The 19,809-nt window shown below is 36.4% G+C and overlaps 2 protein-coding genes and 1 pseudogene across 2 annotated transcripts; 1 reads left to right on the top strand and 2 right to left on the bottom strand.

Annotated features, from left to right (window-relative positions):
* Window positions 1-855: 855 nt before the first annotated feature.
* On the bottom strand, window positions 856-3,509 carry LOC18038112 (putative receptor protein kinase ZmPK1). Its single transcript, XM_006429144.2, has one exon. The coding sequence runs from the start codon at window positions 3,393-3,395 to the stop codon at window positions 981-983; it is 2,415 nt and encodes an 804-aa protein (XP_006429207.1). The 5' UTR covers window positions 3,396-3,509; the 3' UTR covers window positions 856-980.
* A 4,310-nt stretch (window positions 3,510-7,819) lies between these two features.
* LOC112097375 lies at window positions 7,820-16,696 on the bottom strand (annotated as a pseudogene).
* Window positions 16,697-18,686: 1,990 nt separating this feature from the next.
* Window positions 18,687-19,526, top strand: LOC112097374. The gene has a single exon (XM_024182576.1). It carries the CDS (start codon window positions 18,687-18,689, stop codon window positions 19,524-19,526), a length of 840 nt encoding a protein of 279 aa, XP_024038344.1.
* The last annotated feature ends 283 nt before the right edge of the window (window positions 19,527-19,809 follow it).

Here is a 19,809-nt window from a genome sequence, read left to right as displayed (position 1 = left end):
TTCTCCATATTTGAACTCAGAGAAAAAGCAAGTTGACGAATAAAGATTCAATTTTTCCCTACGACACAATAAACAGAAATCTAATAAAAAATGAAAAATAAACTTTTTTTCTTTTTTAAAGTGGACTTTGAGTGAACTGAGGCTGTTTTTTGTTTGATTGCTGGAAATGATTCTCTTTTTTTATTTTTTATTTTTATTTTAGGGTTTAAAATGGAGGCGGCGCAGCGACTCAGAGCGCAAGTGATTCGCCCTAAATAAAGAGACAGATGTTAGCGTTTGGGTTTCTCTGGCTTTCGAGCTTCTGTGAGAGTGAGAGTGAGCGTGAGGGGAGTTGTTAACCTGTTACGAAGTATCAAGTGTTGTGTTCTGTTGTGGCGCTACTTCCATGTTTACTATGTTTTGCTGTTTTTACATTTGTTTTCACTTGACATTGTTGTCTTGTCGTCGCACGTGCGGACATCTGTAGGGTTCTGCTAAATTGCGCACCATGTGCAAACGGACAAGTGAGAATTCTGCGCGTTGCTTATTGTAGCCCCGAACGGCGAACGCCAGTGACAGTGGACTTTCTTTGAGTAAAAAAGGTCAGCCCCAACTCGACAGCAAGACAACAAAAGGTCCACAACCATGGTCCTCGAATTGCTTTTTTTTTTTTTAAAAAAATCTTTTTCATAGTTGTGATGGTCAAATTATTTTTTAATATTATTGTCGACATGTCCAGTTAATGCTTTTTTGACCATAATAGCTATTATATTGACAAGTTGATGGTGTCAATTTCTAACACGTGAGTAAGGTGTTGGTTTGTATTTTCTCATTTGAATGAGTGAAAAAAGAAAAAAAGAAAAGAAAAGAAGAGTATAAGCCGCAAAGTCGTTTCATGCTCGAGTTTCATACATTAATAATCCAATAAACAAGCAGTACAGTAAAGTGTAATGAGGGTAAAAAGTTCAGGAGTCCAATTACTAATACATTGAAATTACTCATCAATCACTAATGCTCTCATCTTGGCTTGATTCATGATCATGTGCTGTGAGAAGCTTCACCACTTTGCTCATTGGAGGCCTTGTATCACGATTTTCTGCAACGCAAAGGAGAGCAACTTTCACCATTCTGTCAAGCTTCTCCCTGTCGTACACATCGTTCAATCTTGGATCAATTATTTTCTCTAATCCTTCTTGTTCCATCTGCTTAGCCACCCATTGCACCAAATGGTTGCAGTAACTACTATCCGAAACAGAAGCTGAAAGATAGTCAGAAGCGCTTTTCCCAGTCAGTAGCTCCAACAGAACAATGCCGTAGCTGTAAACATCTGCTTTTGCATCAATCTTCAGGTTCATCATCCACTCAGGAGCCAAGTATCCCCTCGTTCCACGCACTCGCGAAAACTTTGTGTCATGCCTTTCCTTGAATAGCTTTGATAGACCAAAATCTGCCACTTTTGGTTCAAACTGATCATCCAGTAGTATGTTTTGAGGCTTCACATCACAGTGCAGAACCCACTCTAAACATTCTTCATGTAAATACGACAAGCCCTTTGCTGTTCCTACCGCAATGTTGTATCTTTGATCCCATTGTAATATGCTGGCTGTGCCTGGATCATTGAACAATAGTTTATCCAATGAACCATTCTCAACATACTCGTAGACTAACAGCTTGTGCTCATTCTCAGCGCAGAACCCCTGCAGTTTGACCAAATTCCTGTGATTGATCCTCCCAATGATGCTAACCTCTGCCCAAAATTCTGCATCTCCTTGCAAGACGCCTTCTAGTCTCTTAACAGCAACAACTCTTTCGTCGTCAAGGACCCCCCTGAAAACGCTCCCGAAACCACCCTTTCCAACCTCTTGTTTGAAGTTCCTTGTCGCCCTTTTGAGCTCTGCATAAGTGAACCGTTTGAAGCCCAAGGCAAGTACGATGCAACCCAGATTGGCCAATTCCTCATGAACGTGCCTTCTGAAAACATACCACCATCCTAAAGAAATGAAGACCGTTTCAATGACTGCAAACGAGCCCGCAAGTGAAATTAAATACTTCATGTACCGATTCTTAGTGGGTTTTTCTCCATTAGCATTATCACCTCCAAGAACGACTGCTGCTGCTGAGCAGTTCAAATAATTTATCCTTGCCATTTCGAGTTCTGCGGAAGAGTTAATTTTTCCTCTGGGAATCTTGATATGCATACTGACATATTTACCGGGCATATTGTGACCATTCAGGAGATTGCCTTTAGGAAAACATTCTCCTTGTCCATCTGTTGAATATCCAAATCCCTTGCATTTGCAATCACTTAGACATCGATTCCTGCATTCTTGTAAGGAAATGCCAATGCCATAGGTGACTAAGTCATATCCATAGTAATCTGTGTTAGGAAGCTCCATGAAGTCCAATTCATTTCGATCACAAGACAGATTAAACAGAGGAGAGCAGCCCTTGATCCAATCTGAAGGATCATTTCTTCTGAAACCATTAGGGCAAATGCAAGTTTTTTGCCGTGGGCGGTTAACACATATACCATTTGGACCGCACAATCCATGAACCGTGCAATTATCTAAGCCAGCAGGCAACCATGAGATTTTCCATAGCCTGGTTGGCTCATCGAAGCTATATAATCTCAGGATTCCATCGTAATCTAATGTTAATCTCCTTTTTGGACCAACTCCATAGTCGGATGCATTGAATTTGAACGTATCACTTGATCTAAACAGTCCACTAGCATTTACATATGCTCGTCTAGAGCTATTGTAAGGCGTTCTTCCATTTAAAAATACTGTAAACGCTGAGTTTGGCCAGTAGATACTTGATATTAAAGGACCATTAAAGATGAGATCCAAAATGTTATTGTCATCAAATTTCAAGTTATAGAATCCTGATAAGTATGTACCTGGACTTCTCATGGAGACCAAGGTTGTATTCTTGGTAAGCAGCTGAGATGGAAGCAGTGTATCTGTAGGGGAATCAAAACTCTTCCAGATGGTTGTATTGGCTTCATTGACCAATACTAAATTTCCCGTTTCAAGAAGCTGTGCTTGGACACCTTCATCTGTGAATGTGTTGGTTGACCAAACGACAGAACTATCTTTATCAGTCAAGGCCAGGTTTCCATTTCTTTGAAGGGTTAGCTTGGAACGTTTTCCATTAACTGGCCGGTCTCTGTTGGCCATCCAAACCACAGTTCTGTTGACAGAGTTTGTGAACCAGATTGAGTAACAGTATGCATTCGTGCCAACCTTGTAAAATCCACTAGAGAATGTACCATTTGGTGAAACCAGGAAATCATTCTCTTTTTCAACAGCCAAGGAGTTTCCACGGGTTAATCTCGGTATCCCCTGAGACCATGCTTGAGACCATGCCACAGTTGGTGCAAGTATCAGCAGAACGAACAAACAAGGAAATCCCATTTTTGGATTCTGGAAGAGATATAATAGATCCAGGCTAATGTTTCTGGTTTCTGAAGTTCGGTAAAGGAAAATGAGAGTGCTTGTCTTGTGTCCAAGTGTTGAAATATATGCAGACGAAATTTTATTTTCTGACCAAATAGCAAGTGGCTATTGCATTATCATTTTTAGCCCATAATTCTTGCAAGTTGCAACTGGCTTTGGCATTCAATGAAAAAAATGGACCCCATCTACTTTCCTGTTTTGTTCCCTCTATTCAGAATTGGAGGCTTCATTTTATTTATAATTTGATTCGAAAACATGGGGTCGGTGATTGATTGACCACTATTAACCAACTTATTTATGAAACAACTGTTTAAATCTTCAAGAGCCTTTTGCTATGACTCTGTGTATCAATAATGCAATGCTAATGCATCAATTATACATGTCTATCCACATGGGTCGGTGATTGATTCTGCCAAGATATATGACACGATTACGATTTCATCCTAATTAAGTGAATCAATTACTTGATAATCCTTTAGTAGATTATGTGGTTTGATCACGATTATATATTATGTCAATCTCTCTGTTATTTACACAGTAATAGCTTCTCATCTAAAAGGTGTAAAGAAAACAATATTGATAGATGAAATATTAAAAACATTATGCCAATATAAGAAATAAGATGTTTTTAAAAAATAATTATTTAATAAATTTATCGAATTATTAATTTATCAGTCACCCGAAGTTGGGAAGGACAAAAACTATTATTTAATCGAAATTGTCAATTTATCGAGTATGAATTTAATATTCTAGTATACTTATTTGTCGACTACCTATTTTTTAAATTCTTCTTGGCAGATGCCATTGTGTTGTTTGAAGTTTTCTGACTGTCGATGGTCAATTTATCTCTACCTAATCCTCCTTCACTGGGAAGTGGTATTCCTTGCCAATCAAAACAAAACTACAAGTAGACTTGAAACCTTATTTGTTATCAGATATTTATTCCTTTGATTGGATGAAATGCTAATAACTTTATGTTCACGGGGACTCCAAATAGCCAAAAAACATTGATTTTGATTCCGTCTCCTTTTCTTTCGTTGTTTTTCCTTTTTCTTTTGGATTTCGCATTTCTTTGGACAGTAGTTCCCAGGTTTCTTCCATATCTATTTGAAATAAGTACATGTTTCTCTTCTATTGATGATATTTCATCATATAATCAAATGAAAATTGTTTCATTCTAAAATATTAGTGAAGGCAAATATTAACCATTCTATTATTAATTCTTATATCACTTGTAGAAATGCCATCAGTTGATTTTACATATTTAAATTGTTCTTGTCGTGAAGGCACCAAAAAAAAAAAAAAAAAGCTCAGATGGAATTGTGATCGTCTGTAATGTGAATTTCAAACTCAGTTTCACATTCTAAAATGGACTACTGAATTCATTGTTGGTCTTTTGCTTCGATCTTCTTCCACATGGATATCCCAATTCCAATCAAAGTTGCAGCCTGGTTCATGTTAAAATTTCCTTTCAATCTTGGATCCACTATTTCCTCTATCCATGCTTCCTCTCCATATAGAATTTTCTTTTTCACTTCCATGACAAATCTTTTCAACTCTGCTTCCTGCCCTTCACCATCCTCTTACCACCCAGTTTGAAAGCTGAATTCTTTCACCATCGCAAGAACCACAACTCCATTACTGTACACATCAACTTTGGCAATGATGGGAATATCTGAGGCCCACTCTGGAGCTATGTAACCTTTTGTTCATTGAGTCCGAGAGAATTGAGAACTATTATTGCCCCTCTAAGACAACTTGGCTGGACTAAAGTTAGCAGCCTTAGTCACGAGCAATTTTAGATATATGGTTTTCCAATTGCCACATGAGGTTGGAATGTTTGTAATAGGTTTTCTCTTCTTGGAGCTTGACATGAAGTAATACCAGGCTGCGTCCTTTGGACTATTCCTCAGCTGATATAAATTATCTATCTCATCAACAGTGGGTTCACTCAGCTCACATCTCCTCCACAAACACGAATAGACCAGAAAGCACCCTCCATCCATTTGAGTTGAGTTGGCCATGAGCTAAATATATTCTACCCAACACCTTAATAAAATAAGGCTGAAGGGGTAGCCTAACACTCAGCCTAAAACACACTAAATATAAAGTCACACATTCTTTAGGGGGACGGCTAGGGGTGTCTCCTTCACCAGGAATTGTTAGATGGATATCATCAAGAATGTTGCAAACCTCTCTTAGCTTATCCAAGTCTTTCTGGGTGGGGCTACATCTCACATAATCTATGGGTAGGACTCGACTTCAGCTCTATGGCTAACTTTTCTTTCTTAGCTGGTTTGATCTCCTCGGGGGCATCCTCCTTGCTACTACCCTCATCATTGATGTTCTCTGTTCTACCTAAACTAAAAGTTCCATCAGAGCTCGATACCCCCTCGTTACTAATCCTATTTGATTTGCTCTCACTAGATGAGGAAGAAACCTCGACGGTCATTCTCCTTGGGTCTTTTCTGATACTAGATGTGCCTATATTCTCTAAGGGAATCTAAGGATTAAAAATTGGTCCTCTGAGCATATCGGGCAAGAAACTCAACTTATCCCCACAATCAACTTCTACTATTTTTTCTTTAGCCTTAGACATCGTAGAAACAAAAAACCAGAAATCCAAACAAAAACAACCATGCAAAATCTAAGCAACAACAATCAGTGATGGGTTCAGGAAGCAGTACCTGGGGCGACTTGTAATTGGTGAAGTAGTAATCGCAGTAGTGACGATAGGAGAGAAATTTCTTACTTTTTACGAGAGGTAAAGAAAGGGCGATTTAGGAGAGTGGGAAAGAAAAGGAAAAGGAAAAGGAATTAGGGACTTAATGAGAGAGAATAAGACGCTGCGAGTAACGGGCACGTCAGCTAAAGAGACACGTCTCGAGAATGCAAAAACCGCCATTTTAAAGTTCAAATGCTTAGCTTAAAATAAGCCACGTCACTCACATTTAAAGTGAGGTGGCAGGGGGTCAAGTCAGTGGAGATGGTTTGAAAACAGAAATATTCGCTTCTGGTCGTATCTTATTTTTATGGCCAGAAACGACCAGTAGAGGCAAAACCCCGGGCCGGGTCTGGGTATTGCCATGACCGGACCCTGTCCGGATGCAACTGGTCCGGGTCTGGGTCCGGGCCGGGTTTTAATCCGGGTACCCAGATTTTATATTTTTTAATATTTTATGTGTATATATTTTTTATTTTTTGATAATTTTATAAGTTTTAAATTTATTTCAATAAAATTTAATATGAAAATATAAACTTTAAGTATTTAAAACTTTATATATGTATAATAAATAAGTCAAATAAATATAAAATATTTAAAATAATATATATTTTATAATTTTTTTTAATAAAATCCGGGTTCCGGGTTTATCAAGTGATGCCCAAGACCGACCCGGCTTCATACCCGGCCCGCAACACCCGGGTACGGTCCGGGTCCGGACCGGGCGGGTATTTTTGCCACCTCTAACGACCAGAAACGATTAGGTAACCTTTGAGTACATTTTCTAGTCTTGCGGATATTAACAACCTTGACCAGCCAGGTCGCTATAACTAGCAGAACACATTTTTCGTTTCTAGTTTTCTCTCGCTTTACTCCTAACAGTAGAAATTGCGGGATTAGTGTTTGGGTGGTTAAAACACCACGACCCGATATACACCTCAGCAGAACGTGGCCTCCTCGTTCTAAAAGCAATTATCAAGGGAAGTGGCATCTCGAGGATGTAGTCAACTGGTCGTGTGCATGGGGACGGTCAAAGAACCCACGAGGAGAAGCCACAATTAGGTCGATTCAAAGACTTGGTCAAAGGTCGGCCAGCGAATTGTCTTAGAAAATCCAGGCATGATGCCTACACCCAAATAGTTACCAGATCAACCCGCCCAACTGTCTTGTAACTGGCGCACTTACCCATTACTTAATTGACACATTCAACCAACCCACTAACATCCAAGAATTAATGGTGGTGCGACATATTCAGTTGCTTATAAAAGCCCTGTAAAATCCAAACTAAGGCACACTTATTTCTATAAAGGAAAACTCTGTCTCTCTGATTTCAGAATTTCTTTCCTTGAGTTCATTTCTTTCTAGGAGGAAAATAAAAAACGTTACTTATAGCAGTTAAAATTAAGCCACGTAAATTTGTCAAACAAGTTTTTCCCAGAAACTCAATGATTGACTTGAGCGTTGGAGGATTTTCGCCCGAAAATATCCGGTGCCCCCTAATTGTTATTTTTGATTGCAAGTGAGATCAGTGTGGAATGTTCATGGTTGTTAACATCTACTCAAAGAACACAAGTGCAAACAGTATCGTCTCCCATAAAAACAAATTCAAGTATTGATGTGGTCACCTGGACTTGATAACGAGCTTAACCAGATTTCTGCATCAACGGTGATGCCTTGGAAAATTTCGAGCCCTGAAGCCATTAAAAGGTGCACGTTTTATGAAACAAAGCCCTAGACCTATTAGCCTATAGCTAAACCTTGAACACTGATAGTCATCCAAGCACAATTTCATACAAGTCTCTTTTGATATAGACTAACTGTAGTTGAGGTCAAAACCATAGAAATCTATTTGTGGAACCTTTACGAATTTAACTTCCATCAAGCTTTAAGAAAATGTTCTATTAAACCTAGGCTTACAACTATTACTCCAATCAACTAGCTCAGTTGCCTTATACGCCGGTGGGCATGAACACTTCAGCACTGTTGTGTAAAGAATCCCATATTTACCACAGACACCATGTACTTTACTAGGCTGCATACGAGCTTGCCGAGAAATCATCCATAATCTCGTCACCTCTTTAAGACTATAAAGCCTGAGATTTCTGTCGCAATCCATTGTTAATCTTCTTTTGATCCTAAAACCCATGCCTATAGCACTGAATTTGAATTCGTAACTTGATGAGAAACTGCCTATGTTATCTATAACAGCTATTCAACTAGTGTTATATACTTTGTTCTTCTAATTTGAAAAACATTGAAGTCAGGATCAAGCCAATACACACTTGATGTTGGGAAAATATGCTCTTTAAAAGCATATGTGTTTATTTAATTGTAATAAACAATTTTTCTGATTAATAAAATAAATGAGGTATTTTATTCAAATATATTAATTGCATTAATATTTGTATTAAAGTCCATTTAATCATATTATATGTATTTATGTGATCACCATGTGGATTCACAGAAGACATAAATACAAGTTATCTTATGATTAAATAAATTTAGTTCGCAGTTGATAAATAAAGTTGGGCACTTTATTTAGGTATAGACTGTAATAAATTCATTGAATGATTTGTCTTAATCATGTATGAATTTATTAATGTAGTACGACTACATTGAACAGGATCACATATGAGATTTAATTAACTTTGTAATAACTGTCAGACTTATTAAATCTCATAGGCGTTGATTTTACTGTAATCTTAATCTTGAGTTAATTATGATTTCATGATTGTAATTGTTATTCCATTTGAGTTACCAATGGGCACGACACATTCTTGTGGTCAAGATTACCCGGTATCTTGGTGGGAGCAATTATGAGTATTGGAGTTATGGATTAACAATATAGAATTTGTACAACACATCTCTTGATGGGTTTTCGGCACTTGATCATAGAATTCTCTGGCCAGAGTGTGTCAACATATTTAGTATGTTGAAAATGATCATTAGAGAAAACAAGTAAGGATCAAGGAATAAGATGTTATTAAATTGATTGGACAGTTGAGATATCAATTTAATTAACGATGTGGTACAAAGGATTGTGCAGTAAAGAAATCAATGTGGCTTGGGACGAATTATTATTCGAGCATACAATTATAGAAGTCAGTTCCAATCTTTTAGTGGAGTAGATTTGGAATTAAATAATTGGGCTAGTTTAATTACATGCCTAATTATTGTAGCCACTATTGTATGTTCCCAAATGATCCCCGGGTTAGCTCATTTAATTGACTGCACCACTACTGGACTAATAAGTAAGATAACTAGCGATTTGGGTCAAAAGCCTAAATATATCATTTAGTGGGAGACTCCATTTAATTAGCTTTTGTATAATGGGCCTTATGTTATTTTACAAGGTGGGTCCCCTATTGAAAAAGTAAATAAACGTGAGTTTTATTTAGGGCATTATTTGGAGCCTAGGGTTTTCACTAAAGGGAGATATATAAGGCTTATTTTTCCCTAAAGAAAGGTAGAGAAGCCACTTTTTATACAGATCAGAGAAAAAGATTTTTCTCTCCATTGTTGAGAGAAAAATTTTCTCGTGCTAGTTGCTTTGGTAGTGATAAAGACGCCCACACGTCAAGTGCAGATCGAACCTGAGTCATAACCTGGAAGATCATTGGAGACAGTTCGTGATCTAACAAGCGTGGTGGTGACGGATCGTGATCTAACAGGAGTGGTGGTGGCGGATCGTGATCTAGGAGCCTAAATCACTTCAGCGGAAAAAGCCAACTCAGATTTTCAAGGTACGATTTCTGAATTACGTATTCCTATATATTATATGAGAGCGGTCCTTAAAAGGTTTTATAAAAATTTTAAAAACCTGATTTTTCCCCAACACTTGAAACCTCAATACATTATCATTATCATTATCAAAATATAAAGTAAAATACCAATATCTATACGTTCCATTACCTATTCCAGATATCAAGTTGGTGGTCTTTGTAAACAATTGATCAGGAAGGAATGTATTAGTAAGAAAATCAAAGCTTTGCTATAGAATCTTACCATGCATGTCCTTTAGGACAAGATGTCTAGTATCCAAAAGCTCTACTCTATCAGCACCATTTGAGGTTGTGCTAGTCATCCAAATCACTTTGCCATTAATGTCAATTATGACCATGGCGCTATTTCACCTCAGAGAAGCCCTAAAACCTTGACCAATGATCTGTCTGTCACGATTAGCTGTCTGAACAACAATTCTTTCTTTAAAGTTTGTAAACCAAATTGAGATATATAAGCATTTTCACCAAGACTGTTCGGTGCAAGTTCGGTGCAAGTGGAAGTGTAGAATAAATTTTATTTAAGAACAGAGTTTGTTGTTGAAAAACTTTTGATTCATTGCTTAATTCTCCTCTATTATTTTTAAGTACAACTAGAGTTCATATTTATAAGCATTACCAAACTTTAGAGATTACATTAATCATGCTTTAGATTTCCCAAGCCATATTGCAAGCATAAATGCTACTCTTTAATTCATGTAGAAAACAAACCACATAACCTTCAAACTTTTTGCTTAATTTTCTAGATTACTAATTACATCTCAGCACCCCTTCGTAATTAGTAATCTTCAATTGCTTCTTGAAATTTTCAAACTTCTCAATGATAATTGCTTTGGTCAGAAAATCTGCTGGTTGCTCATTAGTGCTAATGAACTCCATGTTAACTTTTCTTTTGCTTACTAAGTCACGAATGTAGTGATAATACAGCTCAATGTGCTTAGACTTAGCATGAAAAATATGGTTCTTTGCCATAACAATGGCTGACATGTTGTCACAATAAATTGTTGTTGCGGCTTCTTGATCAAACTGCAAATCCTTGAGAATTCTTCTAAGTTAAACAGCTTCACAAGATGATTCAGTTGCTACAATGCACTCTGCCTTGGCTGAGGATAAAGGTACTGACTTTTGCTTCCTTGAACTCAATGCAATAACATTTATTCCAAAACAAATAAATATCTTGATGTGCTTTTTTTGTCATTAAGGGAACCAACCTAGTCACTATCAGTAAAACCAATAAGCTTGCAATTGTCTTCTTTTTCATACATAATCCCCTACTTTTTTATTCCTTGAAGATACTGTAAGATTCTTTTGCTATAATATAATGGGACTTCCTCGGATCATTCATGATCAGGAAAGAACACTAACTGAGTGCACAATATCAGCTCTTGAGTTGGTGAGATAAATCAACAAACCAACTAAGCTTCTATAGATTTTTGCATTTAACTTTTCTTCTTTTTCATCATGCTTTAATTTTTCGTTCAAACCTATAAAAGTAAGTGTTGGTTTGCATTTGAACATGTGGAATTTCTTTAACAAATCTTCTATGTAGTTTTCTTGACAACAAAAGATTTTTCCTTTGCTTACTTCACTTGAATGCCTAGAAAATATTTCATTAAGCCCAAATCTGTCATCTCAAATTCATCCAACTTGCCTTTTTTAAACTCTTCCACTAATTTCATATTAGTGCCACAATAAATTAGATCATCAACATATATATGCAAGCAATAAGAAAATTAGTACCTTTCGTTTTGACATAAAGAGAAGGTTCACTTGAGCTTTTGTCAAATCCATTTTTAATGAAGTATTTATCAATTCTGCCATTCTATGCTTGAAGGGCCTGCTTCAAGCCATACAAGGCTTTTCGAAGTCGATAAACTTTGTTTTCTTCACCTTTTACTTCATATCCCTTAGGCTGCTCAACATAGACCTCTTCTTCTATTTCACCCTTAAAAAATGCATATTTTACATCCAGCTAAAATACATTCAATTCCATTTGGGTTGCTAAGGCAAGGGTAGTTGGAATAGTCGCCTTGTATTTTTAAATTGAACCATCTTTATTATACTTGATTTTGAAGATCCATTTTAGTCCAATTGTTTCTTTTCCATGTGGCAAATTAACCAGCTCCTAAGTTTATTTTTCACAATGGTGGCCATTTCTTCATTCATTGCATTGACCTAATCTTCATTTCTTAAAGCCTCTTCAAAGTCTTGAGGCTCATAAGAAATAAAGCAAGTTCACATGACTTATAAATTTCTCTCAATGACTTTATCTTCCTTGGAGGGCTCTCATCATTTAAAGAACTCTCTGCTACTGAATTTGGAGAATTTTGTTCCAAATTATTTTGTTGTGATGAATTTGGCGGAGATGCAGGAGCTTCAAAAAAGCTAGATGCTTGAGATTGATCTTTTTCCTACCGCCAAGCTGATGCCTAATCAAATACAACATCTCTTGAGATAACAAACTTATTTGTTGTAGGATTCAACAACCGATACCTTTTAAGTGTCATCATAGTAGCCAATAAATAAATCATTTTCACATTTTTCATCAAACTTCTCCTTGTTCTAAGCTGGAATAAGTGCATAAGCAATACTCCAAAAAAATCTTCAGATGATCAATAGTTGGCTTTCAATTGTGCCAAGCTTCAAATGGAGTTTTGTCTTTGATAGCTTTTGTAGGAGACCGGTTGAGAATATACACAACTGTATGATATGTTTCTGCCCATAAGTTGCTAGGAATGCCTTTACCTTTAACATGCTTCTCACTATATCTACAATCATATGATTCTTCCATTTTGCCACCTCGTTTTACTGTGGACTTCGACTGATAGTAAATGGCATTTGAATCCCATTATCCTAGCAATAATTCATGAATGAAGTGTAGATAAATTCACCACCACGATCAGTTCTCAAGATCTTCATTTTGTATCCAGTTTGCCTTTCTATAACAGCTTTAAATTGGAGAAAAATTGAGAAAGCTTCTGATTTTTCATTCAAAAAATAAATCCACATCATCCTTGTATAACCATAAAAAAAAAATCAAATATCTCCTGTTATTGAGAGAGAGAGTCCTTGTAGGACCACAAATATCAGCATGCACTAACTCTAATGAAACCTTGGCTGTCCATGAAGTTTTAGGAAATAGAAGCCTCTACATTTTCCATATATATAGCCCTCACAAACTTTTTCATGTCTTCCAACATCAGGTAAGCTAATCACCATGTTCTTTTGCTCAAGCAAATTCAGCCCTTTACAGTTTAAATGGCCATATATGAGATGTTGTAAATTTGACAAATCTAATTTTTCAGTTTTGAGAGCAACATTCTTATCAAGTGGCATAACAAGAGGAAAAACCTTATTTTTTGACATTTCAACAACGGCCACTATTCGATTATTAATTTTACCAATAATTTTGCATTTTTCAACATCAAAATAAATTTGAAAAACCCTTTTGGGTTAGCTGCCCCACACTCTAGAGGTTTTGAGTTAAATTTGGAATATAAAGAACATAAAAAATGAGCTTTTTGTTACCTCCCTTTGTATGGACAACAATAGTGCCTTTTCCTACAACTTTTTACATCTTTCCATCTCCAAGCTTCACTTGCAAATTAAAACTTTGGTCAAAGTTGATGAAAATCTCACGTTCCCCAGTCATGTGGTTACTGCAGCCACTATCCAAGTACCACAAATTTTTTGGTTCACGTTCAGAATCTTTACTTGAATAAAACAAGTAATCTCCATTACCTTCATTTGTAAAATTTGCCTCATTTTTGCCTTTTTATTTTGATACCAACAATCCCCCTGAGAATGGTTAGGAATGCAATACCTTGGTCATTTATAACAGTAATCTTTTGATTAATGATTACACTGGTTATAAATAATGCACTAAGAATCAAAATTTTTCTATGAAATCTGTTTATCATTTTTCCACTTATAGCGGTTGCAGTTTTGTTCTCTTTTCCCTTTGCCAAGTTGTCCATTTCTTTGAGATGAGCCTATATTCTTCTGGTCTTTCTTGCTGCTTCTATTTTGATCTGAATTATTAGTCTTGGATTAAAAAGCTTGCTTCGTAGGCTGACTTGAAGGTCAATTGATTCTTTACTCATGAGACCATAATGGTCTTGATAAATCTAAAAAAATCATATTGGATAGATCCCTTGATTTTTCAATGACTACTGCTCATGATCAAACTTTGAAGGAAGACATCTCAGCACCTTTTCATTCATCTTCTTATCTTCAATGGTGTCTCTACAACCTTTAATATGGTTTACAATCTGTGATACCCCAATTCTCCTAAGGGTATTTAAATATTTTTAGCTTTTTAATAATCTTTTTACCCTAGTATAGAAAGAATAAGATGTCTTTCTCATTATGAGAGAGAGAGAAAGAGAAATAGAAAGATCAACCAAGATAAGGAAAAAAAACGACAGAGAGGAGAAAAAAATGGATAGAAAAGAGAGAAAAGAAAAGGAAAAAAAGAGAAGAAGAAAGTCTTCTTCTTGGTTCTGCCATGAGTAACACATGAGATCAAGTTGCGTCTTTTGAATTGGATATTGTTGAGAGAAGATTAGAGGCAAGTTTTAATTCTTGGTTTTCATTAATTTGTTATGGAGAAGCATGATTAGATATTTGCAATAGAAGTAGAAACCTAAGATTTTGTAGAAAATTGGAGAATCTGGACTATTATGTTTTGAGGCCCGAACATTGAAGACACTTGAGGTTGAATTTAGGAGCTGTTTAAAATGAGATATTTGAGAAAATTAGAATTTATAATTAGGACTTGATTTTATCTTATGAGGATTCTATTGATGATTTTTAGATTGATGATATCAGTACGCATTTTGTTACATGATGCCAAGGAGTAAGTAAACTAGACTTTTAATTGAATCACAATAAACAATATATATATTTGACTTGTCTGAAAAGCCTAGTTTTGATATGTACGGATATGAATTTATATGTCTATGCCCATGTGCTTATGTGATGTATTATTATGTATTGATTGTGATTATGTATATGGGCATATGTATGTGTGAAATTTCATTGGCATAAGCATGAAAATGTATTAAGTTTTCTATGATTGAGAAAGTAGATTTTAACAAATGAAATTTCTGTTTTATGAGATTTTGCATTAGGGGCCACCTCTTGAAGTTGCGTGGGGGCCACCTCTTGAGATTGTGTGGGGGCTACCTCTCGAGAGCCGACGTGCCGCAAGTGCCATGCATGGTGCAAAGTGCCACATTACAGGATATGTATTTTATTGAAAAAAAATGTGAAGCCACCTCTCGAGAGCCGACGTGCCACGAAGTGTCACGCATGGTGCAAAGTGCCACATTGCAGGATATGTATTTTGTTGAAAGAAAGTGTGAAAGTTTGAAAACGACATAAATAGATTTTTATGAACTTGTTTCAAGTATTTTGAAAAAATCATGGTATATCATCCATTTGCATTATGTATAAGCATGTGTGTATTTTAGTATAAGAAAAACTAGTTTACTTATTGAGTTTTGTACTCATTATAATTTATTGTGATTCAGTTTCTAGAAGTCAGGGCCAATTCGTGATGAGTGAGAAGAAGGAGTTCAATTGAGGATGGTAGATGATTTGGCCAAATTAGCCAAATTCTTAAATTAATCCATTGTCTTTTATAATTGAAGCTTGAATTATTATCGATTGTAAAGAGTTATTTAAGTCTACATGTGAGTTGCAGTTAGATTTACTCTCAGAGGTCGGGCTGAGGTGTTACGCAATCTCAGTTACTCTGCTACAAAAATCTTGATCTCCTTCACAATCTTTTGTTGATAAATTATCAAACTCTTTCCACAAAGTCTGCAACTTGATGGTGACTACCTTTTCAGAACATTGAAATTCTTCTTTCAGAATTTCCCAAGCATTTTAGCCTTTTTGACATTAAATATTCTGGGAAAAATTGGTTTACTAACACCTTGGTGGATATATCAAAAGTGTTGTGGCATTTCTCTGTATGTTTTCTTTGTACTGTTGTTGATGTGCTCAAGTCCAATCTTAAGAACTCCCGGATTCTGGTGGTTCAGTATATCCATCTTCAACAATGTTTCATAAATTTTGAGAAAGAAAAAAAATTTCCATTTGACTACTCCAATATTCAAAATGTACTCCTTCAAAATATTAGAACTTGACTGGGAGTATATGAAAATAATGTGAGCAAGGTATTTGATGCCATTTAGAGGGTATTTTGGAAAAGCTCTAATACCAAATTTGTTGTGTGCAAGCAAAAGTGTAGAAAAAATTTTATTTAAGAACAGAGTTTGTTGTTGAAAAACTTTTGATCCCTTACTTAATTCTCCTCTATTATTTTTTAGTACAACTAGAGTTCATATTTATAAGCATTAGCAAACTCTAGAGATTACATTAATCATGCTTTAGATTTCCCAAGCCATATTGCACGCATAAATGCTACTCTTTAATTCATGTAGAAAACAAACCACAGAACCCTTCAAACTTCTTACTCAATATGCTAGATTACTAATTACATCTCAATAGGGACTATAAAATCCACAAGTGAATGTTTTGTCGTTAACACGTCTGATTTGTCGTCAACAGATAGAGAAGAGTCCCTAGGCGAGAACTTTTGGCTTTCTGAAGTTTGAAAACACAAGAAGAAAGATACGAGAACAATGAGAAACGAAGGAAAATTTGGAAACATTGAAGTCTGGGAGTAGGATATCATGCTTACGGAATTTGCTTTAGAATTTTGATTCGTTAGAAGCTTGTTGATGTTCAAGTTTTCAGAGATGAGAAGAGTCTAAGGGATTCAGGATGTATGCTAATCTTTGTAGATTTTTCATTAGTGAAGTCCATGGGAAAAGTGACAATACCCCTGGTTTCACGAAATGGTTTTAGAGATCTCTAGTTTTTTAAAAATGATCATAGAGATTTTTTTTTTCTGGTGATAATTTAGATTTACCTAATGATGCATGATTTGGACACTGTTGTTAAATGGTAAACTCATCCAAATGTGATCATTTTTTTTTAAAAAAAGATAATTCTGCGAACATTTTACCCAACTCATGGAAGTGTCGTTGTCACTTTCCCCAAATGCAATGGGCACTTTTGTTTCGTAAAGCAAAGTTTGAAAGATAGCTCATAAAAATAGTGGTGTGAAAATGTTACCCAATTTTCGTCCTAAAATGTCATGCACCTCTTGGAAAAAAAAAAAAAGCTAAACGTGTTTAGGAAAATAAGTGGCCACCTGCCCATTGCATGCAATACAAGCTGCTTGCTTCACCTCTTTGCTTGGCACATGCATGTTCCTCCCATTTGCTTGAGGCGGTGATTATGTTTATATAAATCGAGAGCTGCTTGTTAATAGATTCAATTGTAACCGAGATCAAAATAGAGCAAAAACAAACCAAGGTTGAGAGAAGAAAAAAAGAGAAACTGAGAGAAAAGAGAAGAAAAAGAAAAGAAAAAGAAAAGAAGAAAAGAAAAGAAAGGAGGAAAAGGAAGAAGCCGAGAGTGGGGAAGAGAGAAATTGAAAAGAAAAGTTACAAAAAATAGAATTGGATAGTTAGAATTATATCCATTGGATCAGTGGGTAATAGATTTATGAAATTTGAACAATTAAGTTACAGTTTGCATGATATGTATAAGTTTTAATATAAGTTCTAACAGTTAATTTTCGAGCCCTGTATTTTAGGAGGGACTCGAGAATCCATGAACTTACAAGAGCACCAACGAACCCTAGAGTGAAACAAGATATGTGAGTGTATACTATTATTACTATTATGTATTCCGTGAATCATTTACGTTTGATATTGTGATTTAATATCATGTTATGATTATATGTACACATATTATATGTTTGATTGAGTCATGAGATGTGATTGCCAGTCACCATATGTGTACAATTCCCAATAGGCTCTGTGCATGTGTATTGAGAGTTAGGTTACTCTACCCGTGCGAGATAGTTTAATTACGCCGGGTATTGAGAGGTTTTCCCCCGCTCTACTCGTGTGATGATGATCCCGGCGAGTATTGAGAGTTATTTCCCTTAGGTACTATTTGGTGCAGTTTGTGATGTATGATATTTAATGTGGAGTTATGTCACATAATTATGCAGAAGCACTAGTACACTATATTATTATCATTATTATTATTATTTTAATATATATAATTACATCCACTCACTGAGCCGCAAGCTCACTATTTTCCTATTTACCCCTTTTCCTTCTAGGATTCCGCAGGATTTCGTGCATATCAGTTCTAATGAATTGAGGTTGGGCCACGAGACGCATTGCTGCATGTCTTGCATTTTGAGCACGTATATGTTGCTTATGTTTTATATGTAAATATACTTGTAATGTCAGTATGTACAATGAGACATGAGTTATGCAAGTTTTGAATTTATATATGGTTTCAGAAAAGACACAGAGGTTGTTATGTGTTTATAAGAAATGTCATATTATACTCGTCCCGTTTTGTTATCTTTTATTATTAACTGTCTATAATATTTCCTGGGAATCTTCTTTCACGAGAGCTCTCTCTCTCTGATAGAGCCTCATGAATGGAAGCCTTTTGAGGGGTCAGTATGACCCACATGGTCACTCCGAGAGTGAGTGCTGTTGGTTTTAATTTTACAGTTAGATTAGCTGCGTAAGATTGGTTAGTTGAAGTGCAGTAAAGAGTAGAACAGAGCTGGGGAAGGTTTTATTACACAGGTTTGATAGTTAGGTGATTATTATTATCAAACCTCTCTCCTGCAATAACTCCATGGATACTGAAGAGTTAATCCAGAAATGTAAAGCAATCACGATTAGAGAGGAAGACAAAGGTAAATTGTCGTTGGCAGTAAACATGAAAGAGCACAGAGGGCAAGTGTTAGCAGGCTGTCTAATGGGGAAAATACTTCTCTCAAGGGGAGTAAACAGAGAAGGACTCAAAATTGCTTTACAACAGGTGTGGCAAACCTTTAAAGAAGTTAAGATCGAGAGTCTGGGAAATAATATCTTCATGTTCAAGTTCGCGGAAGAAGCTGACAAAAGAAGAGTGCTGTCAGGGGGGGCATGGCATTTCGATAGGGCATTGATTGTCCTCACCGAACCAAAAAGGATTGGGGAGGTTTCAAAGCAAGATTTTTCTCATGTCCATTTCTGGGTGCAGATCTGCAACATTCCTATTGCTTGTATGGAGAGGGAATTCCTCCAAGAGCTCGGAGGAATGATAGGAAAAGTGGAAGAGGTTGAAACAGACGAGAATGGGGACTGCTTTGGGGAATATGCAAGGCTTAGGATTTCCATCAACATTACACAGCCATTAAAAAAAATTTTATTCCTAAAACAAGAAGGCGAGTCAGATATTCCAATGCCAGTAGTGTACGAACGGTTGCCAGACTTTTGCTTCAGCTGCGGTATTATCGGCTATCAATTCAAGGAGTGTACCCAGTATCAAGGCCAACCAAAAGAAGAATTCTCATTTGGGGTGTGGATGAAAGCTCTTATGATCGGGGGACGCTCAAAGAAACACATAAGTAAAGAGAGATGGCAGAATGAAGGAGCAAGAGCTGAAAAATCAGCAAGTTCAGAATTCCATGACCAGTCCCAAAAACACTAGCAAGAGCAAGCGAACCCAATTGCCAAAAACGGGCCAGGATTGGGGGAGGGGGAAACGGGTCAAGCTACAGAGATTGATAGGACCAGAGAGGTGGCGTGGGTGGGTGAATAACATTTAATGAAGAGTGTGACAGAAAGGATGGTGAGGGAGCAGGTTGATGGCGAAATGCAGGGAGGAAGTACTGGCAATGCAACAGCCCTTAGAGATGTGAGAATTAACGCGGGAAAGGCAAATTCAGCTGAGGGGGAAAAATGGAAGTGGTTAGGGCCGAGAGACACAAGGA

This window comes from Citrus clementina, unplaced genomic scaffold, assembly GCF_000493195.1.
Source record: "Citrus clementina cultivar Clemenules unplaced genomic scaffold, Citrus_clementina_v1.0 scaffold_6, whole genome shotgun sequence".
In the NCBI taxonomy this organism is placed as follows: Eukaryota; Viridiplantae; Streptophyta; class Magnoliopsida; order Sapindales; family Rutaceae; genus Citrus; species Citrus x clementina.
The sequence above is the reverse complement of the archived record's forward strand: the minus strand, read 5'-3'. Positions and strand labels throughout refer to the sequence as shown.

Coding starts and splice junctions, on each gene's coding strand:
- LOC18038112 (XM_006429144.2), bottom strand. CDS start 3,395: ATGGGATTTCCTTGTTTGTTCGTTCTGCTGATACTTGCACCAACTGTG.
- LOC112097374 (XM_024182576.1), top strand. CDS start 18,687: ATGGATACTGAAGAGTTAATCCAGAAATGTAAAGCAATCACGATTAGA.